We start from the raw sequence: 26610 nt of genomic DNA, 5'->3' as shown, positions 1-26610 counted from the left end.
CAGTATCACAATGTGAGGTCCCAATGGTACCAGCACAAGCAGTCGGGTACATTAAAAGAGAGAAATTTGCATATTAGGAAACTATGATCTTATATTTTCTATTTTTATTTTTTGTACACACACATATATATATATATATATATATATATATATTTTAAATCAACTTTTAAGTTCCAGGGTGTATGTGCAGGTTTGTTACACAGGTAAACTTGTGGCCATGGTGGTTTGCTGTACAGATTAACCCTTTACCTAATTATTAAGCCCAGCATCCATTAGCTATTCTTCCTGATGCTCTCCCTCACCTGGACCCCCAATCTCCGATGTGTCCATTTGTTCTCATCATTCAGCTCCCACTTATAAGTGAGAACATGCAGTGTTTGGTTTTCTGTTCCTGGATTAGATTGCTGAGGATAATGGCTTCTAGCTCCATCCATGTCCGTGCAAAAGACATGATCTCATTTCTTTTTATGCTGCATAGTATTCCATGGTAGTTACGTACCACATTTTCTTTATCCAGTCTGTCATTGATGGGCATTTGGGTTGATTCCATGTCTTTGTTATTGTGAATAGTGCTGCAGTGAATGTACATAGGCATGTATCTTCATCATAGCATGATTTATATTACTTTAGGTATATACCCAGTAATGGGATTGCTGGGCCAAATGGTGTTTCAGCTTCTAGATCTTTGAGGAATTACCATACTGTCTTCCACATGGTTGAACTAACTTACATTCCCACCAGCAGTGTAAAAGCATTCCTTTTTCTCTGCAATCTCACCAGCATCTGTTGTTTCTTGACTTTTATTCTCCTTCTTAAAAATTTAATTTTTTGTTTGTTTGTTTTTTACTCTGAGTTCTGGGATACATGTGCAGAATGTGCAGGTTTGTTACATAGGTATACGTGTGCCTTGGTGGTTTGCTGCACCTATCAACCCATCACCTAGGTTATTAGTGGGAACGTAAATTAGTTCAACCATTGTGGAAATCAGTATGGCAATTCCTCAAGGATCTAGAACCAGAAATACCATTTGACCCAGCAATCCCATTACCAAGTATATACCCACAGGAATATAAATCATTCGATTATAAAGATACATGCACACGTATGTTTTCTTTTTGCTTTCCATTTGCTTGGTAAATATTTCTCCATGACATTATTTTGAGTCTGTGTGTGTCTTTGCACATGAGATGGGTCTCCTGAATACAGCACACTGATGGATCCTGACTCTTTATCCAGTTTGCCAGTCTGAGACTTTTAATTGGGGCATTTAGCCCATTTACATTTAAATTAATATTGTTATGTGTGAATTTGATTCTGTCATTATGATGCTAGCTGCTTATTTTGCCCATTAGTTGATGCAGTTTTTTCATAGTGTCGATGGTCTTTAGAATGTGGTATGTTTTTGCAGTGACTTGTACCAGTTTTCCTTTCCATTTTAGTGCTTCCTTCAGGAGCTCTGGTAAAGCAGACCTGGTGGTGACAAAATCTCTCTGCATATGCTTGTCGTAAAGGATTTTATTTCTCCTTCACTTACGAAGCTCAGTTTGGCTGGATATGAAATTCTGGGTTGAAAATTCTTTTCTTTAAAAATGTTGTATATTGGCCCCCACTCTCTTCTGGCTTATAGGATTTCTGCAGAGAGATCTGCTGTTAGTCTGATAGACTTCTGTTTGTGGGTAACCCAACCTTTCTCGGTGGCTGCCCTTAACATTTTTTCCTTCATTTCAGCCTTGGTGAATCTGACAATTATGTGTCTTGGGGTTGATCTTCTCGAGGAGTATCTTTGTGGTGTTCTCTGTATTTCCTGAATTTGAATGTTGGCTTGTCTTGCTAGGTTGGGGAAGTTCTCCTGCATAATATCCTGAAGAGTGTTTTCCAACTTGGTTTCATTCTCCCTGTCACTTTCAGGTACACCAATCAAAAGTAGGTTTAGTCTTTTCACACAGTCCCATATTCCTTGGAGGCTTTGTTCATTCTTTTTTTGCTAATCTTGTCTTCATACTTTATTTCATTAAGTTGATCTTCAATCTCTGATATCCTTTCTTCTGCTTGATCGATTTGGCTGTTGATACTTGTGTATGCTTCACGAAGTTCTTGTGCTGTTTTTCAGCTCCATCAGGTCATTTATGTTCTTCTCTAAACTGGTTTTTCTAGTTAGCAATTCCTCTAACCTTTTTTTCAAGGTTCTTAGCTTTTTTGCATTGGGTTAGAACATGTCCCTTTAGCTTGGAGGAGTTTGTTATTACCCACATTCTGGAGCCTACTTCTGTCAAATTGTCAGACTCATTCTCTGTCCAGTTTTGTTCCCTTGCTGGTGAGGAGTTGTGATCCTATGGAGGAGAAGAGGCATTCTGGTTTTTGGAATTTTCAGTCTTTTTTGCAATCATTTTTCGTCATCTTTGTGGAGTTTTCTACCTTTGGTCTTTGATGTTGGCGACCTTCAGATGGCGTTTCTGTGTGGATGTCCTTTTTGTTGATGTTGATGCTATTCCTTTATGTTCGTTAGTTTTCCTTCTAACAGTTAGGCCCCTCAGCTGCAGGTCTGTTGGAGTTTGCTGGAGGTCCACTCCACACCCTGTTTGCCTGGGTATCACCAGCAGAGGCTGGAGAACAGCAAATATTGCTGCCTGTTCCTTCCTCTGGAAGCTTCATCCCAGAGGGGTGCCCACCAAATGCCAGCTGGAGCTCTCCTGTATGAGGTGTCTGTTGACCCCTGCTGGGAGGTGTCTCTCAGTCAGGAGGCACAGGGGTCAGGGACCCACTTGAGGAGGCAGTTTGTCCCTTAGCAGAGCTCGAGCACTGTGCTGGGAGATCTGCTGCTATCTTCAGAGCTAGCAGGCAGGAACGTTTAAGTCTGCTGAAGCTGTGCCCATAGCTGCCCCTTCCCCCATGTGCTCTCTCCCAGGGAGATGGGAGTTTTATCTGTAAGCCCCTGACTGGGGTTGCTGCCCTTCTTTCAGAGATGATCTGCCCAAAGAGGAGTAATCTAGAGAGGCAGTCTGGCCACAGCAGCTTAGCTGAGCTGCGGTGGGCTCTGCCCAGTTCAAACTTGCTGGAAACTTTGTTTACACTGTCAGGGGAAAACTGCCTACTCTCAAGCCTCAGGAATGACATGATGGATGCCTCTCCTCGCACCAAGCTGGAGCATCTCAGGTTGACGTCAGACTGCTGCGCTGGCCACAAGAATTTCCCCAGTGGATTGTAGCTTGCTAGACTCTGTGGAGCTGAGATCTGCTGAGCTAGACCACTTGCCTCCCTGGCTTCAGCCCCTTTTCCAGGGGAGTGAACAGTTCTGCCTCATTGGCTTTCCAGATGCCACTGGGGTATGAAAAATAACTCCTGAAGCTTTCTCAGTGTCTGCCCAAACAGCCACCCAGTTTTGTGCTTGAAACTCAGGGCCCTCGTGGCGTAGGCACCAGAGGAAATCTCCTGGTCTTTGGGTTGTGAAGACCATGGGAAATGTGTAGTTTCTGGGCAAGAGTGCATCTTTCCTCATGGCATGGTCCCTCACAGCTTCCCTTGGCTAGGGCAGGGAGTTCCCCGACCCCTTACACTTTCCGGGTTAGGCGACACCCCACCCTGCTTCTGCTCCCCTCCATGGGCTGCACCCACTATCTAACCAGTCTCAATGAGATGAGCTGGGTACCTCAGTTGGAAATGCAGAAATCACCCACCTTCTGCGTTGATCTCGCTGGGAGTTGCAGACCAGAGCTGTTCCTATTCGGCCATCTTACCAGCCACCTGATAATTGCATTTTTCAATGTTGAGGTTTTAAAATATTTCACAAATTACTTGATACTGCTCCCTTCAAAGGGTGGGACTTGATTCCTCTCCCCATGAGCATGAGCTGAATTTAGTGACTGTCTTCTAAAACATAGAATATGGTGGAAATGACTGTGTGACTTTCAAAAGTAGGTCATAAAAGGTATTACAGATTCCTGCTGGCCCTGTCTCTCGGATTGCTCATTCTGGGGAAGCCAGCTGCCATGTCATAAAGACATTCAAGCAGCCCTGTGGAGAGGCTGACATTGCAAGGAATAGAAGCCATTTGCCAACAGCCCTTTGAGTGAGTCATCTTGCAGGAGGATCCTCCAGCTCCAGACAAGCCTTTAGATATCTACAGCCCCAACCAACAACTTGATTGCAACCTTATGAAGAGCCACTCAGATAAGTTGCTCCTAGATTCTTGACCTGCAGAAATTGCAAGAAATAAATGTTTGTTTTAATGCTGGGAAGTTTGGGAGTAATATTTTACACAACATTAGGTCGCTAACTGCAGCAGTTCATAAACTGTTCTGTAAGGTAATTGCTTACAATATTTTGCTACTCTGGACACTAGGAGGGGCTCTACCTTCCTTTCACACTAAGTTATGGCCAGGAATGGAAAGAGCAGTGTTACTCTAATCTCTAATTGTAATCCTCATTTTTTTTTTTCTCATGTTGCTGTTTCACTTCTACATTCTGCAGTGGGAAGTCCTGAATATTCAGTCTTAATATTGATGCCTATTTTATGATGGATGCATTTTAAAAAATATTCATTGTAGAAGGCATTGCAAGCATTAGGAAAAAATACTTCTAATATAAAAGTAATTACATGCTGTAATGATAAAAACATTCAATGAACTAGTAATGGAAGGGAGTTTCTTCTACATGGCGAAGAGCATTTATGAAAAACCCACAGCTAATGTAATCAGTGGTTAAAGACTGAAAGCTTTCCGTGTTGGAACTCAGAAAACAATATCCTGAAATATGGTGCTTTGACATGCTGAACTAAAGAAGCAGTCTCAAGGTCTCTCTGACCCCCACCCCTCTAATCATCTGTCTCTCCCAAAGCAGAGAATGAGGCTATTCTCTGAAGTTTCCTTTTCTACCTAAAAACTGGACCCCAGAGAGGAACACAATTGCTTTCAGTTCCTTCCCTGAAATTTCATCAATCAGAGAAGATTAAAACTCATATCACAGAGGAAGACACTGAAAATTTAACACCATTACAGCCCAGATGAAATTTGAACTTTGTCCCAACTATTAATAGTATTTGTTCTCTGGTCCCATCTCATTCAGTTTCCAAAAAGAATCATTCATAAGATAATGCCTGCCTCCAGGTCCGTTCATTTCCTCCCCAAAATCATTTACTGCTACAACCCCACCTAATCTTCCCCTATGGAGCATTTTTACCCCATTGGTTATTGGGTAGCATGCACATTAGAATAAATTTGTTTTTTTTCTCCTATTAATCTGCATTTCATCAGTTCATTTTCAGTGAACCTTCAGAGGGTGAAGGGGGAAGCTTTCCTTCTTTGCCCCTATACCCCTAAATAAAAAACAAGATGAGGATGTCTGTTTTTGCCACTTCTATTCAACATTTTACTGGAAGTTCTAGATAGAACAGGCAAGAAACAGAAATAAAAGGCATCCAAATAAAAAAAGAAGTAAAACTATATTTATAGATGACATGATATAATACATAGAAGATCCTAAAGGATCCACACAAAAATATTAGACCTAATACATGAAGTCATAAAGATTGTAGGATACAAGATCAACACAGAAAAATTATTTGTATTTTTATGAAGTAGCAATGAACAATCCAAAAGTTAATTTAGGAGAACTATTTATAATAGCATCAAAATCTTAGCAATGAATTCAAGAAATGCAAGTCTTTGTATACTCAAAGCTATTAAACATTTTTGAAAGGAAGAAGACCTAAATAGATGGAGAGATAGTCCATGATTGTAAACTGGAAATCTTAAATTTCCCAAAGTAATCTACAGATTCATTGCAATTGCTATCTTTTTTTTTGCCCCTGAGATAGAGTCTCACTCTGTCGCCCAGGCTGGAGTGCAGTGGCATGATCTCCACTCACTACAACTTCTTCTTCCCGGGTTCAAGCAATTCTCTTGCCTCAGCCTCCCAAGTAGCTGGGACTACAGGCATGCACCACCACACCCAGACAATTTTTTTTTTTTTTTTTTTTTTTGTATTTTCAGTAGAGACAGGATTTCAACATGTTGGCCAGGCTGGTCTCGAACTCCTGACCTCAGGTGATCCACCCACCTTGGCCTCCGGAAGTGCTGGGATTACAGGTGTGAGGCACAAGACCTGGCCTGAAATTGCTATCAAAATCGTAACACCCTTTTCTGCAGAAATGGAGAAGCTAATCATAAATTTCACATGGAATTTCAAGGTTCCTTGAATAGCCAAAACAATACTGAAGAAGAACAAAGTTGACAGACTTATATTTCCTCGTTTTAACAAGGAAGCAAGATAGCCCACCCACATGTAGGCAGTCTTGGCAACCTTAGGGTCCCCTTTGGTTACTGCCCCTTACCGGTGATGGGGAACATAACAGGAGGGCTCTCTAGGAGGGTGCCATCCCTTTACGGATGCCAACCTAAAGGAAAGAAGATGAGAAAAAATATAGAACATTTGTTTGGGCCAAGGTTAAGGGCGACAGCTCAGGACACATTTCACACTTCAAGGTTGCCTTTGGAGAGTGCTCCGGAGAACAAAAGAGAGCTCACTACAAAAGTTATTCTTCAGGAATTCTTGCAGGTTTACAGAAATAACATTGGTTAGTGAGTGGTTGAACGATAGGGTGTATGACTATGACATTTTATGGCTACTTGGTATCAGTCTAGAGCCTGAATAGCAAGTGGCCTCAAGAGGTAATTACTTATCTCAAGGGGGAGTGATATGTGACTACTGTTACATTTTATTTTATTTATTTATTACACTTTAAGTTCTAGGGTACATGTGCGCAATGTGCAGTTTTGTTACATAGGTATACATGTGCTGTGTTGGTTTGCTGCACCCATTAACTCGCCATTTACATTAGGTATTTTTCCTAATGCTATCCCTCCCCCTGACCCCCACCCCGCTGTGTCCAGAATTGGTTCCTTCTGGTGGGTTCTTGGTCTTGCTGACTTCAAGCATGAAGCCACAGACCCTCGTGGTGAGTGTTACAGTTCTTAAAGATGGTGTGTCCAGAGTTTGTTCCTTCCAATGTTCAGATATATCTGGAGTTTCTTCCTTCTGGTGGATTTGTGGTCTTGCTGACTTCAGGAGGGAAGCCACAGACCTTTGCAGTGAGTGTTACAGCTCTTAAAGGTAGTGCCTTCGGAGTTGTTTCTTCCTTCTGGTGGATTCATGGTCTTGCTGACTTCAGGAATGAAGCTGCAGACCCTCGTGGTGAGTGTTACAGCTCATAAAATAGTGCAGACCCAAAGAGTGAGTAGCGGCAAGATTTACTGTGAAGAGCAAAAGAACAATGCTTCCACAGTGTGGAAGGGGCCTGAGTGGGTTGCCACTGCTGGCTGGGGTGGCCAGCTTTTATTCCCTTATTTGGCCTTGCCCACGTCCTGCTGATTGGTCCATTTTACAGAGCACTGATTGGTCCATTTTGCTGATTGGTTCCCTTTACAGAGTGCTGATTGGTGCATTTACAATCCTTTAGCTAGACGCAGAGTGCTGATTGGTGCATTTACAATCTTTAGCTAGACACAAAAGTTCTCCAAGTCACCACCTGACCCAGAAGCCCAGCTGGCTTCACCTCTCACCATGACAGGCCCCAGTGTGTGATGTTCTCTGCCCTGTGTACAAGTGTTCTCATTATTCATTTCCCACCTATGAGTGAGAACATGTGGTGTTTGGTTTTCTGTCCTTGTGATAGTTTGCTCAGAATAATGTTTTCCAGCTTCATCCATGTCCCTGCAAAGGACATGAACATATCCCTTTTCATGGCTGCATAGTACTCCGTGGTGTATATGTGCCACATTTTCTTAATCCAGTCTATCTTTGATGGACATTTGGATTGGTTCCAAGTCTTTGCTATTGTGAACAGTGCTGCAATAAACATACGTGTTCATGTGTCTTTATAGTAGTATGATTTATGATCCTTTGGGTATATACTCAGCAATGGGATGGCTGGGTCAAATGGTATTTCTAGTTCTAGATCCTTGAGGAATCACCACACTGTCTTCCACAATGGCTGAACTAATTTACACTCCCACCAACAATGTAAAAGCATTCCTATTTCTCCACATCCTCTTCAGCTTCTGTTGTTTCCTGACTTTTTAATGATTGCCTTTCTAACTGGTGTGAGATGGTATCTCATTGTGGTTTTGATTTGCATTTCTCTGATGACCAGTGATGATGAGCATTTTTTCATGTGTCTGTTGGCTGCATAAATGTCTTCTTTTGAGAAGTGTCTGTTGATATCCTTTGCCCACTTTTTGATGGGGTTGTTTTTTTTTTTTCTTGTAAATTTGTTTAAGTTGTTTGTAGATTCTAGATATTAGCACTTTGTCAGATGGGTAGATTGGAAAACTTTTCTCCCATTCTGTAGGTTTCATGTTCACTCTGATGGTAGTTTGTTTTGCTGTACAGAAGCTCTTTAGTTTAATTATATCCCATTTGTCTGTTTTGGCTTTTGTTGCCATTGCTTTTAGTGTTTTAGTCATGAAGTCCTTGCTCATGCCTATGTCCTGAATGGTATTGCCTAGGTTTTCTCCTGGGGTTTTTATGGTTTTAGGTCTAACATTTAAGTCTTTAATCTATCTTGAATTAATTTTTGTATACGGTGTAAGGAAGGGATTCAGTTTCAGCTTTCTACATATGGCTAGCCAGTTTTCCCAGAACCATTTATTAAATAGGGAATCCTTTCCCTATTGCTTGTTTTTGTCAGATTTGTCAAAGATAGGATGGTTGTAGATACGTAGTGTTATTTCTGAGGCCTCTATTCTGTTCCATTGGCCTGTATCTCTGTTTTGGTACCAGTACCATGCTGTTTTGCTTACTGTAGTCTTGTAGTATAGTTTGAAGTCAGGTAACGTGATACCTCCAGCTTTGTTCTTTTTGTTTAGGATTGTCTTGGCAATGCAGGCTCTTTTTTGGTTCCATATGAACTTGAAAGTAGTTTTTTCCAATTATGTGAAGAAAGTCATTGGTAGCTTGATGGGGATGGCATTAAATCTATAAATTACCTAGGGCAGTATGACCATTTTCATGATATTGATTATTCCTATCCATGAGCATGGAATGTTCTTCCATTTGTTTGTGTCATCTTTTAATTCGTTGAGCAGTGGTTTGTAGTTCTCCTTGGAGAGGTCCTTCACATCCCTTGTAAGTGGTATTCCTAGGTATTTTATTATCTTTGTAGCAATTGTGAATGGAAGTTCACTCATGATTTGGCTCTCTGTTTGTTATTGGTATACAGGAATGCTTGTGATTTTTGCACATTGATTTTGTATCCTGAGACTTTTCTGAAGTTGCTTATCAGCTTAAGGAGATTTTGGGCTGAGACGATGGGGTTTTCTAAATATACAGTCATGTCATCTGCAAACAGGGACAATTTGACTTCCTGTTTTCCTAATTGAATACCCTTTATTTATTTCTCCTCCCTGATTGTCCTGACCAGAACTTCCAACACTATGTTGAATAGGAGTGATGAGAGAGGGCATCCCTGTCTTGTTACATTTTAAATGCCTCTCTGGGCCTGACAATTTAAAGGGACTAGCATTCCTCAGATGAAAAGTTATTTCCTTTCTTGAGGCCTAAGTTGGCATACACAGCTACTTCTTTCAAAGTCAATTACTAGGTTAAAAAGGATGTTAAGTCTCTTTATAAATATTGCCACATCTCTTTCCAGAAGTTATACCAGTTTTCACTGTCATCAGTGGTGCATGAGTCTTAGACTCACTACACTCTTGCCTTTAAAGTAGAAGTAATAACAAATACATAAACTTGTATATGTATATAGGTTTTTTTCCATAAAGCATAACTAGTTAATGGGGCTGTATGCTCTACCCATTTTTGTTTGTGACACAGTTTTCTATTTACTTGGCATCCCCTTTCACTGTCAGTGGTGCCCTAGTGATAGTGAGTTATATAGTCACCATATCTCTAATACATACTTTTTAAATTTCCAGTTCCAGTTTCAACTTAAGCGAAGTGACAATTTAAAGAGAATTATTTCGTAGGGGATATAGCTTCTTAAATCTTCTTTGTGCTTTCAAGACAAACTTTTCTGAATTTTAAAAATTACTGCTTCAGTAAATAATTTGTATGGTGTATTGAAGAGTGTAATACCTCCTCTCCCTTTGCTTCAACTTAAAAATAAATGTTATTGTGCCTGTTGTTCTCTAATTCCCTTTGAATAGATAAAAATATAGCTAATTTAAATACCTGCCACCTGTGTAGATTTTCTTTGGTCTCCTTACCTATATCTCCTTTGTACCTAATGGAATTCCAGTTCCTCTCTGAGATCATTGCCAATAGTTAATCTACATAGTTTTAGGCCCTATTTCTAGTGAATATCTGGTGGTGATTAGCTGCTATTCTTGTCTCTGTCTGGTTCTCTGTACTTGGTTTTAATTAAGAATCTGAAAAAAGGTTTATTAGTATATAACACTAACTGTACAATGTCCACTTTTTCTACTACCCAGCTCTTACCACATCTTGACTATACTTCTCTGAAATCAAACCCCTCTATTTTCTGAGCAGAGTTTGAAAGACCTCCTTTGTTTTAGATTGGAAATGAATGTGCTCTAAATTGGGTGTTGTCTGGTTCAGCCCCCTTCACTGAGAACTTCAATCCCCATATACAGAAAGAAACCTTGGGGAGAGGAGATGTCAGGGGAGAAGAGGATTCTGGATGTTTTAGAAATACATGTACATATTAATAGTAGGGGAATGGCTACTGATTTTTCTCTGGGATGTATACTGTAACTCTCTGACTTAAGTATATAGTATGAAGTGTAACACCTTTACTGAACTGCAGCAAATCGGGGCTATTTGTATCAAATTGCTGAATTTCTCAATTCAGAATCTCGCAAGAGATCTAACATTAGTTTCAAGTGTTGTACGGCATGTGGTTGCAACAGGGAGTATTTAATCTTATGTTTTGCTCTAGAAGCTGTAAAATAAGTTTTAAACATTTTCCCCCACCACTACAAACATAATCATCTCATGTTAAAAGCAGTCTGCTAGCAACCCAAAGCTGTCAACTGCATTTGGTAATTTAAACCTTTACTCTTCCGTGGCTACTCTTTGCCTACTACAAAAGGCTCTGGGAGAGAAGTTGCATGTCTAAAATCAGCTTCCTTTATTCCCTCCTGGGTTGGGAGATAGCCATGAATGGATTTGAAGTAGAGTAGAAACACTTTGGCAGCTAAGTGGAGGCCAGATTTGAGGCATATGGAGGAAGGTTAGAAAAGGAAAGACCAGTGAGTAGGGTTTTGTAATGTGTCAAGCAAAAGGTGATGAGGACTTGGAGTACTTCAGTGGAAGTACTGATGGAGAAGAAAGAAAAATTTGAAGAATTTCAAGCAAGCAAAATTGGCAGGGCTTGGTGATATATTGGAAAAGGAATGTTAAGGGAAAAGGATTACTCTAAGGTTTCTGCTTTGGGTAATTGAGTTATTCATTGAGTCACTAACTGAATTAAGAAATGTAGAAGGATTTAGAAGGATTAGATATGGAAGCTAAGAATGTGTGGAAAATTATGAGTTTTAATTTGCATACTAAGTTTGAAGTGCTCATGAAACATCTAGTTGTTTACATTCAACAGTATATGAACCTGATGTTGAGGGAGAGATGAGTGGTGGAGATATAGGTTTGGGATTTCTCAATTTATAGATCATTAAAGCAAATTTCCCAGGGAGCGAGAAGAAGAGTGAGAACGGTAGTCATTTAAAGATAGAAACCTAGGGACACCTTTGAGTGAAGAGCATGTAGGGGCCAAGGGAAAACTTCCCCTTTCCCCTGTGAAGATTCACTAAAAATCACTGATAAAATGCAGATTAATAGTGGAAAAAGCAACAAGTATTTTGTATTTAAAAGCATGCAAGTATTAATAGGATAAAAAGCATGTAAGTTTTACATAACACAAGAGCCTTCAGAATGAAGACCCACAGATACAGGGGAAGCTCTCCATTTAAAATATATATATTTAACAAAATATGAACAGCCATGTAGAAATAGGATTGGATAAAAAAGGTATGAACTAGTACTAATAGACTGAGTGGGGAAACCTAGCAAGGCCTGTCTGTCTAGATTCTTCTTGGCCTCGCTGTGCTACATTCCTTCCTCTGGGTGTGGGACAGGACCCTCTCTGGTTAGGGGTCTTATGACCTACAGTCAAGGCAGATAAGATCATTTCTTCATGGCCAGTTTTTCCATAGAAAGGGAGGAAGAATGTTAGAAAAATATTTTTAGGTTTCATGACTGGCTTTGGGGAGATGGGACTCTGGTTTCTATGACCTGCCTTGGAGAAGAGAGAGTCTAGTTTCTGTGGCTAGCCTCCAGGGAGAATGTGGGGCCAGGTGAAAGTCAGAAAAAGCTTTTGCTTCTGAGACCGCTTCTGAAGGACTTCATTTTGGGATGTTGTTTTTTGGGACCTTACAATAGAACAAAGAATGAAGTGGGAGACCAAGAAGGAAGCTAGTGAGGTGGGAGATGGTGGAGTTTCAAACGGCATCCACAGGTTCAAACATAGTAAAGAGGCAAAGTGCAATAAGGATTGAAATGCTTCTGTTGGATTTGACCAATTCAAGTTTATTTTGGTGAATGTGACTAGATCCAATGGATGTTAGTATTAGCTGGGAACTTTAAGATAATGTAGCCTTAACCCTTATTTTTAAAGATCAGAACATTTTAGATATAAGAACTTTGATAATTTTTATCTAGGTTATAACTAAAAATATTCCTTGCACAACATAGGTGTTCAATAAATGATGGTTGAATGAGTGATAGAACTCTTTATTGGCAGAGCCAGAACTAGAAATCATACATCCAGATTCATGTTGTAGAGAAAGCTTTTTCTCTACTGTTTTAGGTTTGAATGATTGGGAACCTGAGAAATAACTGACAATAGACACGTATCAGGAGAAAATACAAGGTTTATTTACATGTGCACACCATAGGTAAGGTGGAAGTACTTAGTAATGAGTAACTTACTGAATAGTAGAGGTAAAGGTTTATATGCCAACTTCACAACAAAAAAGGGAGTGTGTTTAGGGCTTCCATGGGAAAGTATGGAACGTTCTATTGGACTTCCAGTAATGTGGGGGCCAGTGGCACCTGTATTTTCAGGAAGGGGATGAATACAGCTGTAGTTCCTGGAGTATCTGCCTAATGCTTCTTTCTGTTGCTGCTGATTGCTCAGATGCTTTCAGCTTAATTTTAATACCTTTTAGTGGCCCGTCACGCTACCAAAAATAGAGTGGGCTTCTTTAAGGAGATGGGCACACCGGGTTATCGGAGTGAACGCATCAATCTGCTCATCTGCCAACTGAACGAGACCTAGGTGCCAAACTGTAGTAAATTTTTATCAGTGAAGTGGAAGCATGTGTTTTTGTTTTTTTGGGGGGGAATTTTATCGAGTATCTTCAGGGAAGATTATTTCCTGAATTATTTTCAAAACTGGAAAGGAAGGGTAAAAAAAAAAAGACATTATCTGGCCGGGTGCGATGGCTCATGCCTGTAATCCCACCACTTTGGTAGGCTGAGGCGGGCGGATCACCTGAGGGCGGGAGGCCGAGACCAGCCTGACCAACATGGAGAAACCCTGTCTCTACGAAAATACAAAATTAGCCAGGCATGGTGACACATGCCTGTAATCCCAACTACTCGGGAGGCTGAGGCAGGAGAATAGCTTGAACCTGGGAGGCGGAGGTTGTGGTGAGCCAAGATTGTGCCATTGCACTCCAGCCTGGGCAACAAGAGCAAAACTCCATCTCAAAAAAAGAAAATAAAATACAGTAGCTTATGTTCATGGCAAGCACCTCTCATCACAGTCTGGTTCGAAGGAAAAAATTCCAGCGTTTCCTCAAGGCTACAGAAACCAAAACAGCATGGTACTGATAGGAAAACAGATATGTAGACCAATGGAACAGAACAGAGGCCTCAGAAATAACACATCTACAACCATCTGATCTTTGACAAACCTGACAAAAACAAGCAATGGGGAAAGGATTCCCTATTTAATAAATGGTGCTGGGAAAACTGGCTCGCCATATGTAGAAAGCTGAAACTGGATCCCTTCATTGCCCCTTATACAAAAATTAACTCAAGATGGATTAAAGACTTAAATGTAAGACCTAAAACCATAAAAACCCTAGAAGAAAACCTAGGCAATACCATTTAGGACATAGGCGTGGACAGAGACTTCATGACTAAAACACCAAAAGCAAGGGCAACAAAAGAAAAAACTGACAAATGGGATCTAATTAAGCTAAAGAGCTTCTGCACAGCGAAAGAAACTATCATCAGAGTAAACAGGCAACCTACAGAATGGGAGAAAATTTTTGCAATCTACCCGTCTGACAAAGGTCTAATATCCAGAATCTACAAAAAACTTAAACAAATTTACAAGAATAAAACAACCCCATCAAAAAATGGGCAAAGGATATGAAAAGACGCTTCTCAAAAGAAGACATTTATGCAGCCAACAAACTTATGGAAAAATGCTCATCATCACTGGTCATCAGAGAAATGCAAATCGAAACCACAATGAGATACCAACTCCAGCCAGTTAGAAGGGCGATCATTAAAAAGTCAGGAAACAACAGATGCTGGAGAGGATGTGGAGAAATAGAAACACTTTTACACTGTTGGTGGGAATATAAATTAGTTCAGCCATTGTGGAAGACAGTGTGGTGATTCCTCAAGGATCTAGAACTAGAAATACCATTTGACCCAGCAATCCCATTACTGGGTATATACCCAAAGGATTATAAGTCGTTCTACTGTAAGGACACATGCACACATATGTTTGTTGCAGCACTGTTCACAATAGCAAAGTCTTGGAACCAACACAGATGTCCATCAGTGATATACTGGATAAGGAAAATGTGGCATATATACACCATGGAATACTATGCAGCCACAAAAAAGAATGAGTTATGTCCTTTGCAGGGACATGGATGAAACTGGAAAACATCATTCTCAGCAAAGTAACGCAAGAAGAGAAAACCAAACACCGCATGTTCTCATGCATAAGTGGGAGTTGAACAATGAGAACACATGGACACAGGGAGGGGAACATCACACACCAAGGCCTGTCAGGGATTGGGGGCCTGGGGGAGGGATAGCATTAGGAGAAATACCTAATGTGAATGATGAGTTGATGAGTGTAGCAAACAAACATGGCACGTGTATACCTATGTAACAAACCTGCACGTTGTGCATATGTACCCCAGAACTTAAAGTATAATAAAAAAAAGTTTAACTTTGTTATGAAATCATTTTATAAATATTATATAATGTACATTACATGTTATGTATTTGATATATTTTATATATTAGTATATTGCATATGTATATAGATATAGCTGTGTATATACATACATACTCAAATACATACGACACACAGACTAGGAAATGAAATAGGTCATGGATCAAGGAATCACCAGTTTTTAAAATCATTTTTTTCACATACATATAGATGAGAAAAGTGCATACATTATACTATGACTTTTCACAAATTGAACATACTATGGAGAAGCATTTTACCTTTGACTGAAAATATTTAATAGAGAAATGTAAATTATTAAGAGATTTCAGTATATATTGAATAAAAATGTTTTAAAAGCAAAAATTGCTTTCTAATACTTAAAAAATGTTTTCCAGGTGTCTTTGATGTTATTTTCAATGAAAGAAATATATGCATTTTCCAAAGTCATGAGATAAGGCATCTTTCTCTTGCTCTTGACAATGGCATTGTCACTGGAATGGTGTGTAATAAATTTTCTTTTTGCCATATATCAATAGTATTATGTTTGTATATATTTATGTATAATATACATTTATAAGATTACCATTTCCCTTTGGCTTGTACTAGTGCTTTTTTCATTCTGTTTTGTTTCATTAGTTGTTGAGCTTGTGATGTATAAATGGTTCTAAATTTCAGCAATTGGAATTTAGACAAGAAAAAGTAGACCCATTCTCTAATAACATTCAAAATTTTAATGAGCTTTCAAAAGGAGACTGACTTCTCAATGGCCATTTTGGGGACTGTATTGTTGGGGAAAAAATGATAATTTTATATAATTATACCTTGTATTGCTTAGTTTAGATTTGAAAAGTAGCATTTAATATAATGCATACATGTTATTTATTTTTTAGCATAATACAATATAGAATAACTTTAATGTACTGTCTTAAGTGCTTAATATGTATTGCAATATTTCATTCTTCAATCTACTAGATGAGAGAATCCATTATTATTTGTATTTAACAGAAGAGAAACATGAAAAATAGAAGGATTAAGTGAGCGCACAGAGTCACAAGCTAGTAAGTGTGAAAGCAGGAATTTAGTGTAGGCAATCTGACACTAACACTCATGCTACAGCTTCCTCATATAATGCTATAGAATAATTGTTTTTTTTTTTTTGGAGACAAGGTCTTGCTCTGTTAACCAGGCTGGAGGGCAGTTGGCATGATCAGAACTCACTGCTGCCTCGAATTCCTGGGCTGAAGCATTCTTCCTGCCTCAGCCTCCCCAAATACTGGCATTACAGGCTGATTTCAACTCATGGAATGTTGTTTAACTTAAGGGAAAAGAATACTTATAGAAAAAAACCCACCTTGTGTAATTTGTATGCCTGAAATTCTGACTAGTGATCAATCAGTCAGACTTTTCCATGAAGTCTTTTCTTCTCTGCTCTGGACTTGCTAAGGTACCCTACAGTGTAGTTCACAGCACATTCTGATCAGCATGGAACCTGGTCATAATAAATGCTTAAGAAATATGAATGTGGATATGGAATCTACTCCATTGAATTAAGAGTTGAAGAAATATCTCATTACTATATTTTTCTAAAATCAAATTAAGGCTACCTTAAAGCCCTTATTCTACTAGGTTGCATTAGGTTGGTGGGATATTTCATTTTAGTTACTATGGGACTCATCTTGTTTCACAGAAGATTTCACCTGGTATGGTGGGCCTCAGAATATCTGGTGACAGCTGTCATAGCTTTGAACCACACTGGTTACTGAGATGTACTCATCCAGTGTCAGATGGTTTCTTGCAGATCAATAGCTCTGCTGCCTCCCTGCCATACTTGGGCAATGGAACTTTGCTGACATTGATAGATTTAGTGTTTTGGATCTAACCATTTAAGAGGCACCAATGACTTTTCTTCTTCAGGCCCTACTGCCTCCCTGGTGAACTAGAGGGAGATGAGGAGGGACCTAAAACACTGTCTTGAACAATAGTCATGTCTCAGTGTAGCATAACCTTCTTAATTTGTTTTGTTTTTGAAAGCAAAATTTAGGAATGAGATAACATTTCTATCAATTTCAGTTTTTAGTCCCAAATGCTCCTAAATTGGCAGGACACAAATGAGAAAATTAAAAAAAAAAGATAAGATACGTATTAGCATGTTATTAAATTATCCTGCCAATGAAGTTATTGTTCCAACATTTCCAGCATTCTTCCATGGATTCTGAGAAATCAAGAGAAGGAAGTCCTTGGAGCAAATCATTGGAAATAAGTCTGTGGAATAAAATCTATTGAATTTCAAAATCATGAGATTTTATAAATAGTACAAAGTTTCCATGAAATGAAGTAGACACCTGTATATGTATATAATGTGATTACATTAAAAATTTTTTTCTCTTGCTAATTTAGAGGGTTTTTTGTTTTTCCTTTTAGGTTAGTGGTGAAGCCACCACTGAGCTGCGGGTGCTTTATCAGCCTAATCGCTGTGCACTTCTTGAGTCGGCACTGGTTCCTGGTCACACAGTTGTTTTTGATCGTCATGGCAAAATAGCTGATGCATCATCAGGCTATGCAAACCTTTCAAAAGAATTTGTGATTTTTGTCAAGGTAAAATGGGGAAAGTTATTAAAGTTTATATTGCTAAATCCCAACTTTCTTTTGCCCTACTGAGGAAAAATCTTAAATTGAGTCATAATGCAGTAATCGAATCACTTCCCAGTAGGTGGCATTGGTGCCTATTTCCATTCTGTTTGCCAGACTTTGAAAGGCAATAGGGATGACAGCTTTAATAGCAATGACACTCTGAGGGGATTAATATCCTCTAATTGAAGTTGGAGATTAAACTATGAATGTAGGAATTCTTAATAAAAAGTTAAAGAACCTTGCATTTGGAAGTCAAACAAATGTGTGTATTGAACTTTTCTAACAATTAGAATTTATACTCTTTGAGTGTTGTATACATTTGATCCTTTCATAATGCTTATTTTTTTCTTTATGTGTTTGTGAATCTATCTTAAAATGATATATAAATATAATAGCATTTATGAGGTTTCTCATTTTGTTCGAGCGTTTATTGAGAATTTCACCACACCATGAGACTAAATAAATCATCAAAAAATACTAACAGATACTATCTGTATTTTAAAGGCAAAGGAAAAGATTTTCAGGAAAATAATTATCTTAACTAGTATAGCATAGTTATTAAACCAGTATTCAGCTAAAGTCTACTTAGATTTAAAACCTCAAAGATTTTGTAGGTTCATTTCTAGACCGTTGCAATAAAGCGAGTTTCTCAATAAAGCTAGTCACACAAATTCCTGGTTTTCCATTGCCTGTAAAAGTTATGTTTACCACACTGTAGTCTATTAAGTGTACAACAGTATTATGTCTAAAAAATGTACATACCTTAATTTTAAAATATTTTAGTGCCAAAAAATGCTAACAATCGTCTGAGCTTTCAGCAAGTTGTAATCTTTTGCTGTTGTGGGGTCTTGCCTTGATGTTGACAGCTACTCATGAATCAGGGTGGTGGTTGCCGCAGATTGGAGTGGCTGTGGCAGTTTCTTAAAATAAGACAACAATGAAGTTTGCCACATTGATTGACTCATTCTTTCAAGAAAGATTTCTCTATAGCGTGCAATGTTGTTTGATAGCATTTTATCCATAGTAGAACTTTTCAAAATTGGTATCAATTCTCTCAAACTGCTGCTGCTTTATCAACTGAGTTTATTTAATAGTCTGAATTATTTGTTGTCATTTTAACAATGTTCACAGTGTCTTCATCAGGAGTTTATTCTGTCTCAACAAATTACATTCTTTGCTTATCCATAAGAAGTAACCCTTCATCTGTTCAAGTTTTATCATGAGATTGCAGCAATTCAGTCACAACTTCAAACTCCACTTCTCATTCTAGTTCCCTTGCTATTTCTACCACATCTGCAGTTATTTCCTTCTCCGAAGTCTTGAACCACTCAAAATCATTCACGAGGTTTCAAATCAAATTCTTTCAAACTCTTGTTAATGTTGGTATTTTGACCTCCTATCCCCATGAATCATAATTGTTCTTAATGGCATCTAGAATGGTGAATCTTTTCTAAAAGGTATTCAATGTACTTTGCCCAGAGCCATCAGTGAAATCACTCTCAATGGCAGCTATAGTATTAGGAAATGTGTTTCTTAAATAATAAGGCTTGAAAGTTGAAATTACTTCTTGATTCATGGGCTACAGAATGGATATTGTGTTAGTAGGCATGAAAATAGCATTAATCTCCTTGTACATGTCCATCAGAGCTCTTGGGTGACCAGGTACATTGTCAATGAATAGTTACATTTTGAATTGTTTTTTTTTTTTTCTGAGCAGTAGGTCTCAACAGTGGGCTGAAAATACTCAGTAAACAATGCTATAAATAGATATGTTGTCCCTCAGGCTTTACTTTTCCATTTCTAGAGCAAGGTAGAGTAGATTTAGTATAATTCTGAAGGGCCCTAGGGTTTTTGGAATGGTAAATGAGCACTGGCTTCAACTGAAAGTCACCAAATGCATTAGCCCTTAACAAGAGAGTCAACTTATCCTTTGAAGCTTTGAAGCCAGGCAATGAATTCTCCTCTCTATCTATGAAAGTCATACATGGCATCTTCTAATAGAAGGTTGTTTTATTTACACTGAAAATCTGTTGATAATCTCATCAACTATCTTAACTAGATCTTCTGGGTAACTTGCTACAGCTTCTCCATCAGTACTTGCCACCTTGTACTATTATGTTGTGAAAATGGCTTCTTTCTTTAAACTTCATCAACCAACCTCTGCTAGCTTCAGCCTTTTCTCCTGCAGCTTCCTTACCTCTCTCAGCCTTCGTAGAATTGAAAAGAGTTAGGGCCTTGCTCTTGGGGTTTGGCTTTGGCTAAGAGAATATTGTGGTTAGTTTTGGTCTTATTTCGAGGCCACTAAAACTTTCCCCATATCAGCAATAAGACTGTTTAGGTTTCTTATTATTCATGTATTCACTGGAGTGGCATTTCTGATCTGCTTAAGAACTTTTCCTTTGCATTCACAACGTGGCTACCTTACACAAGAGGCCTAGCTTTAGATCTGTCTCAGCTTTTGACAGATCTTCCTCACTAAGCTCAATCATTTCTAGCTTTTGATTTAAAGCAGGAGATATGTGACTCTTCCTTTCACTTGAACACTTAGAGGTCATTATAGGGTTATTGATTAGCCTAATTTCAATATTGTTGTGTCTGAGGGAATAGGGAGGCAAGGGAGAGAGATAGTGGAATAGCTGGTTAGTGGAGCCATTCAAAAATCAGCATTTGTCGATTAAGTTCACTGTCTTATATGGGCATGGTTTATGTACCCCCAACATAATTACAATGGTTAACATCAAAGATCACTGATCACAATAACAGGTATAATAATAATGAAAAGCTTGAAATATTGTGATAATTACCAAAATGTGGCACAGAGACATGAAGTGAACACATGCTGTTGGAAAAATAGCACTGATAGACTTGCCTGATGTAGGGTCCTCACAAACCTTCAATTTCTTAAAAAAAAAAAAAAAGTATCTGTGAAGCGAATAAAGTGAAGCACAATTAAGTGAAGTGCAAGTAAAGAAGGTATGGCTGTACTTACTCTATAATAAGCACTTTCTCACATTACTGTTTCTCCCAAAACAACATAATTTTAACTCAGACATCTCATGTTATTTAGCTTAAGGTTAAAGTTAATGGTTTCATAATACTCAAATGTAAGTATTACATGTATACACACACACGTATATGTCTTTTTGTTGTTGAACATTTAATCTCTCTCTTTTCCCACTTCTGCATATGATACTATAATGTATATTTTGACATATGCCTTGACCACATCATTTATTATTTTCTTAGCCTAGAAAATTAAAAATTGAACTTAAGGGTTAGAATGTGAAACTTTCAAGGCTCTGGGAACATACTGCCAAATTTATTTCTTCAGATGTCCCAATTTTTACTCCTGTGAAAGTTAAGCCAACTATAAAGTTAGGGTAATACTATCCTCACTTTTGACATCAACCACAGAGTTTGGGGGACACTGAGACCACTATCAAGGCTTGATAATTTACCAGAAGAACTCACAGAACCCACTGAAAATTGTTATACTCAAAGTTACAGTGTATTATAGAGAAAGGATACAGATTAAAATTGGCTAAGCAAAGAGACACATAAGGCAGAGTCTAGGAAAAGCACCAAATATGGAATGTGCACGGTTTTCTCCCCATGGAGTCAAGACAGAGGTACTTTCTCAGCACTGGTGTGTGACAGTATGCACGGAGTATTGCCAACCAAGGAAGCTTTCTGAGCCTTGGTATTCAGAGTCTTTAGTGGGCTTCCATCCTGTAGGGAGTCCATGTGGCTGATCTCAGTCCGTCTCCAGCCTCTCAGGAGGTCACTTGACACTTTCTGACTCAAAGCCCCCTAACATAAGTCACATTATTAATATCTGGCTGGCCCAAGGTCTGCAGGCAAACAACAACACTCCTATCAGGCATGACACTCCAAGGGTAAAGAGATTACCACTCAGAAGCTGAGGCGAAGGTCAGACTTCTCTGGGTAAAGTTAAAGTCTTAGTACCCAACTACTTTCAGCAGTGTAGAAAAACATCCATCTCACTGACCTCAGTGTCACTGAGTATGGCCCTTAAGGAGAAGAGCTTTGACAATTTTCTAGAGGAATAAGCATCCAATTTTAGCTTATTTTTTTTTTTGTATTACTAGTGTGGATTACCTTTCCTTATGTTTATTCACCATTTGTATTTTTCTTTTGTGATTTGAGTATTTATCTATTATCAGTTCTTTACTGTGTTAGTGTTTTTCTAATTAACTTTCAAGAGTCTTTTATGTATTCCTCTTAAGTTAATGATTACATATGATTTTCTTAAATATATCTTATTTGTATTTGATATCTTTTTAAATTCATTCCTATATGCATACATTTAAATATCCATAGAGGGTATTCCATAATTCAGTTACTTATAGCATACTTTTTATTGTGCTTTATTTTAATATTAACATTATTTGTTTAAGGTGATAGTAAATTCCTTAAGAGAAATATTTGTGTTTTGTATCTTTTAAAAATCTCTGTAGCATCTGATGCTGGCCTTTATACTGTCAACAAATGATAACTGAAGTAAATCAACCTCCTTTAGTTTTGTTTACCTTTGCATAGCAGTTAAATTATTTACTTCTTTTGCTCATTTTCAGCCACCAAGCTTCCTGGTCACTGGTCAATTCTAAAGAAAATTGCCCCTATAGCTGTCTCCCTCTAGCAAACACGAGCCTGTTACTGACTGCCTTTCTGTTCTGTTTGTTGCTCTGAAGGGGGTGTTCCTCAACAGTGCTGTGGTTCTACTTGCTACAAGCCTGTGTCAGGCCCTATGTCTACAGCCTGATGGAAGCTGCACTGGAGTAGGAAGCCAGTCTGAAAAATCATACTGGAAAGTGCATAAAATCAGCTCTGGGATTTGTATGTTTGAAAGTGTGAAAAATGCACAAATGTATCTAAGAATCAAGGATGGCCGATGCGATGGAACCGTAAGCATCTGCTCTTGTTTCTCTCAGCAAATGTTTAAGACATTTGCCAGTTGTAGACATGAGAATAGCACTTTCTGAGTGGGTTTTGGAAACTGAATGTTACATGTGGTGGTCTCCCTTGACTGGTATTTTTAATAAGTGAGGAGAGCAGCCACATGCCTGGTATGATAAGAGAGGAATCTTGACCCTCTAGACAGGGCTTCTGAAATGTAATGTATGTACAGATCACATGGGAATTGTGTTAGGAAGTAGATTCTGATTCAGGAAGGCTGGCGTGGGACCTGAGTGTTTACATTTCTAACAAGCTCTCAGCTGTGGCTGCTGAAGCTGGTCCATGAATGATGCTTTGAGAACCAAGGTTCTAGAAAGGCCAGCTCAACAGTGTTTCCTTACTGCTCCTTTTGCTGCCTGAATTTCCACCACTGGAAACTCTGTATTTGACTAAGGAAGCTACTTTAAATTCTAAATATTAGGGGTTTTCTTTTGTATTTTATTTTAGAGACAGAGTCTCACTGTGTCACCCAGGCTGGAGTGTAGTCGTGCAATCTTGGCTCACAGCAGCTTAGGTGATCCTCCTGCCTCAGTCTCCTGAGTAGCTGGGACTACAGGCACATGCCACCATGCCTTGCTGATTTTTGTACTTTTTGTAGAGAGAGGGTCTCGCCATGTTGCCCAGGCGGGTCTCCAATGCCTAGGCTCAAGAGATCCACTGCCTTGGCCTCCCAAAGTGCTGGAATTATAGGCCTAAGACATTGTGCCCAGACAAAGGTTTTTCTTTAACACCTTGAGCCTTAGGAGGGGATGTGGAAGACAACTAACATAACATCTTATATATATATTCATAATTCTTCTGTGGGGTGAGGAACAAGTAAGAGTGCACATTTAACCTTCCTATTAATGCTCTCAATCTATTATTGTTTAAAATAGTTTAGTTTAAATTAGGTCTTCTGGATAAATTCTGAGGTCCCCCTTCTCTCTTTTTACCAGTCTTGATGTCTAGCTATAAGGGAGAACCTGCATGTGTTTGTTGGGGTATGAGGAGGGAGGACTTGGACCTTTCATGGTTCCCAGGGTCCCTGTCTGTGCTGCAGACTGGTGAGTTTGTGTCAGGTGAGCTGCACTGATGCTTACAATGCAAAGGCGAAGCACATGCACATACACACGTGTAGTTAATATCCCTGATCTACTCACAATTGCATAATGAAGTAGGTTTTATCACCATTTCACAGAAGACGAAGCCAAGCTTAAGAGACAAACTGTCATGCTTGTAGTCTTTACACTGGTAAATGGACTAATTGAGATAAAAATGGGTAACATTGTTACTGTGACTAGACTGGTTAGGAGTACAATTTCATCTAATGCTCAGTCACCCCCTAGGATGGGGTGTCCTAGGAGGAACATCAGTAAGTAGGTTTCCTATCCTCAACATTCACAAGGTATACAAGCCTTTCCCTTCTGGGGCTCGTAGGAGTGTTCAGAACCACGAAATAATGTGTTACTATATAATGCATGCTTTGGTGTTTGTGTTTGAGTTTCTGGAGGCACAGGTAAGTGTCACTCCAAAGTTGAAAATGGGTCAACATTGGAAATTTGTATCTTCCCTGGGTAGGAACCAAAGGGACCTTTCAGTGGTTGCTCACTTTCTATTTAGCTGCCTCATACTCTAGCTGAATGGTGATTTCTTGGTTCTTCACTTTCAGCATGTGTGCCTCTCTCTGACTCTTCCATTTTTTTTTTCTCAGTGTGCTGGTTATTTTATTCTTCCCATTGAGTGAACTTCCTCTGTAAGTTTTTAGCAGAATTTTTTTGTCCTACACTTAATATTCATGCTTTTTCTTTTTCTTCCTATTTGTGCTATGGGTGACTCAGCTCTGATGGGGCTGAGGGACTGAAAGAAGTCCTTGGCATTCAATTGAAAGAATCTGGTGATCACAGGAAGTTGGGTGGAGATGTACAGATTAAAACACAGAAGTATTATCCTACCACAAAGAAACTATTGGCATGCTCATTCTTCAGATGCTGAAGCTGAGTGTGAGCCTGGTTAAGTAGCTCACCCAGAGTCCCCAGGTGGCCTTAGAGCTGAGGCTTCATCCAGGTTTGCCCACTTCCTAAGGCCCCGTTGTGGAGGACTGAGAATAACAGGATGGAGAAACTGGCTTGCCCCCATGAGGAGACCAGAGTCAGGGTACATGAGGTAGAGGTGACTCTAAACACAAAACCAAGGTTTTCTTTAGAAATTTCCCAAGAACCAGCCTTGTTGACAGTATGTCAGGTGAGTGAGTGGCTCTGAAATAGGTGGGAGAACACTCTGTGCCATGCCAGCCTACTTTGTGCTGCTTTGCATCAATGTTGGGAACTCCTTCTGTTTTCCCCTCCTGAAGGGCTTCTCATGATGAAATGTCAGGTTCAGGACTTCCGTGTATGCTGGAAGGCAATCATGCTGAGCTGAGCTGAGGCAGGCAATCATGCAATGGAGTTTCAAACCCAAGTATCACTTCTTCTTAGAGATATTTCACAATTTGTCAAAAACCAGAGACATTTGTTCTGTTTGCTTTGGTGAAGAGATAGCCAAAATGGAGAACCCAGTGAAACTGATTGATAAAGGTGAAAGAGCATAAATGAGTTTGTTACACAGAATTTGATATACAGAATATTAAAATAAGAAATATTGGACATAAGGCAGAGATTCTCTAGGCCTTTTGGAGATAAGCACACCATAGCAACGTTACATGAGGCTTGTCCAGAGGGTTAAGGTCACTCCTCTGAGGCCTCTGAAGGCAACACGTGTGTAAAGTAGTAGCTAAATGCAAAAGACATTGGTAAGGGGAGCTGTGTAAAGGAGCAAACCAGAAATAATAGGTCCATATATGCTGGGGTGATATTCAAAATACTGTATTTAACAAACAGTTTGGTACATTGAAACCCCTAGAGTGCAACCTTCAGGATGAGCAAGGAGCAAGGAGCCTTGAGGGCCCAAGATGTGGATAAGGCATTGACTGGCCATGCCGTCAGGGCACTGTCCCGACCCGCAGGACAGTCGAACGGACCCTGGAAGGGGGAGTGGGAATGGAGGAGACAAGAAAACACGAGAAATGGAGACAAGACAAATAGCCTGATCAAGTCTGGTTTAATGGTGGCAGTGCAATGCCTTATATAGGCTGGCAGAGGAAGAGGTTGGGCCAGGGCGGTGACGGGGGGGGGGGTGGGCGCGTTTTCTCAAATTACAATCGCGCATGCACCGTGGGTTTGTAGCGCCTGTGCCGTAGGCTGCATATCTTCCTGGGCGCAAAAATGTTTGCGCGCATGGGAAAGGTTGGCGCGCGGGGGAACGGTTTCGGCGTGCACGGGAAAAGTTTTAGGCACGTGCGGGAAAAGCTTTAGGCGCGCGCGGGAACAGTTTATAATGAAGAACCCAGAAATGTGCCATCTTGTCTCCGCTGTGCGGAGATCAAGCAACAGAGGTCGGCTAACTCCGGGCCTCATGGCTCCGGACAGGTCCCCCCTTTTTATATATAATTGTGGCTAGAAGATTGTCCCTCGGGAACTGCACCTGTCTTAGGTTGGAGCAATGCATCTCATCACTGGTACCCGTCATGGGATTAGGCAGTAGCTTATGATGGCCCTCCTGTCTTAGGTTAGTGAGAGATGATACTCTCTTACCCGTCATTGGCTGTCCAGTTCAGCGCATAGGGAAGGTGGTCATAATGGGTGTGAGTATGAACCACCGCGATCTTCTTGTTCTAGGCGATGATAATGGACCTGTATAGGCTTCGCTTGGATAGCCTCGACTTGTTGCTTAATGAATGTCATGAGCTTATTGAA

General features: G+C 39.5%; 1 protein-coding gene across 1 annotated transcript in view; it reads left to right on the top strand.

The window, feature by feature from the left end:
* Positions 1-26610, top strand: part of LOC108540884 (lipoxygenase homology domain-containing protein 1) — a 135666-nt gene that overhangs the window by 44539 nt on the left and 64517 nt on the right. The window contains 3 exon segments of the mRNA XM_017890145.1: positions 15628-15731; positions 17654-17827; positions 22576-22788. Of these exon segments, the coding sequence (XP_017745634.1) occupies positions 15628-15731; positions 17654-17827; positions 22576-22788 (491 nt within the window).

Source organism: Rhinopithecus bieti, unplaced genomic scaffold (assembly GCF_001698545.2).
Source record: "Rhinopithecus bieti isolate Rb0 unplaced genomic scaffold, ASM169854v2 scaffold_20069, whole genome shotgun sequence".
NCBI classification, from domain to species: domain Eukaryota; kingdom Metazoa; phylum Chordata; class Mammalia; order Primates; family Cercopithecidae; genus Rhinopithecus; species Rhinopithecus bieti.
Note: the sequence above shows the minus strand (reverse complement) of the source record. Positions and strands in the feature narration are given on the sequence as shown.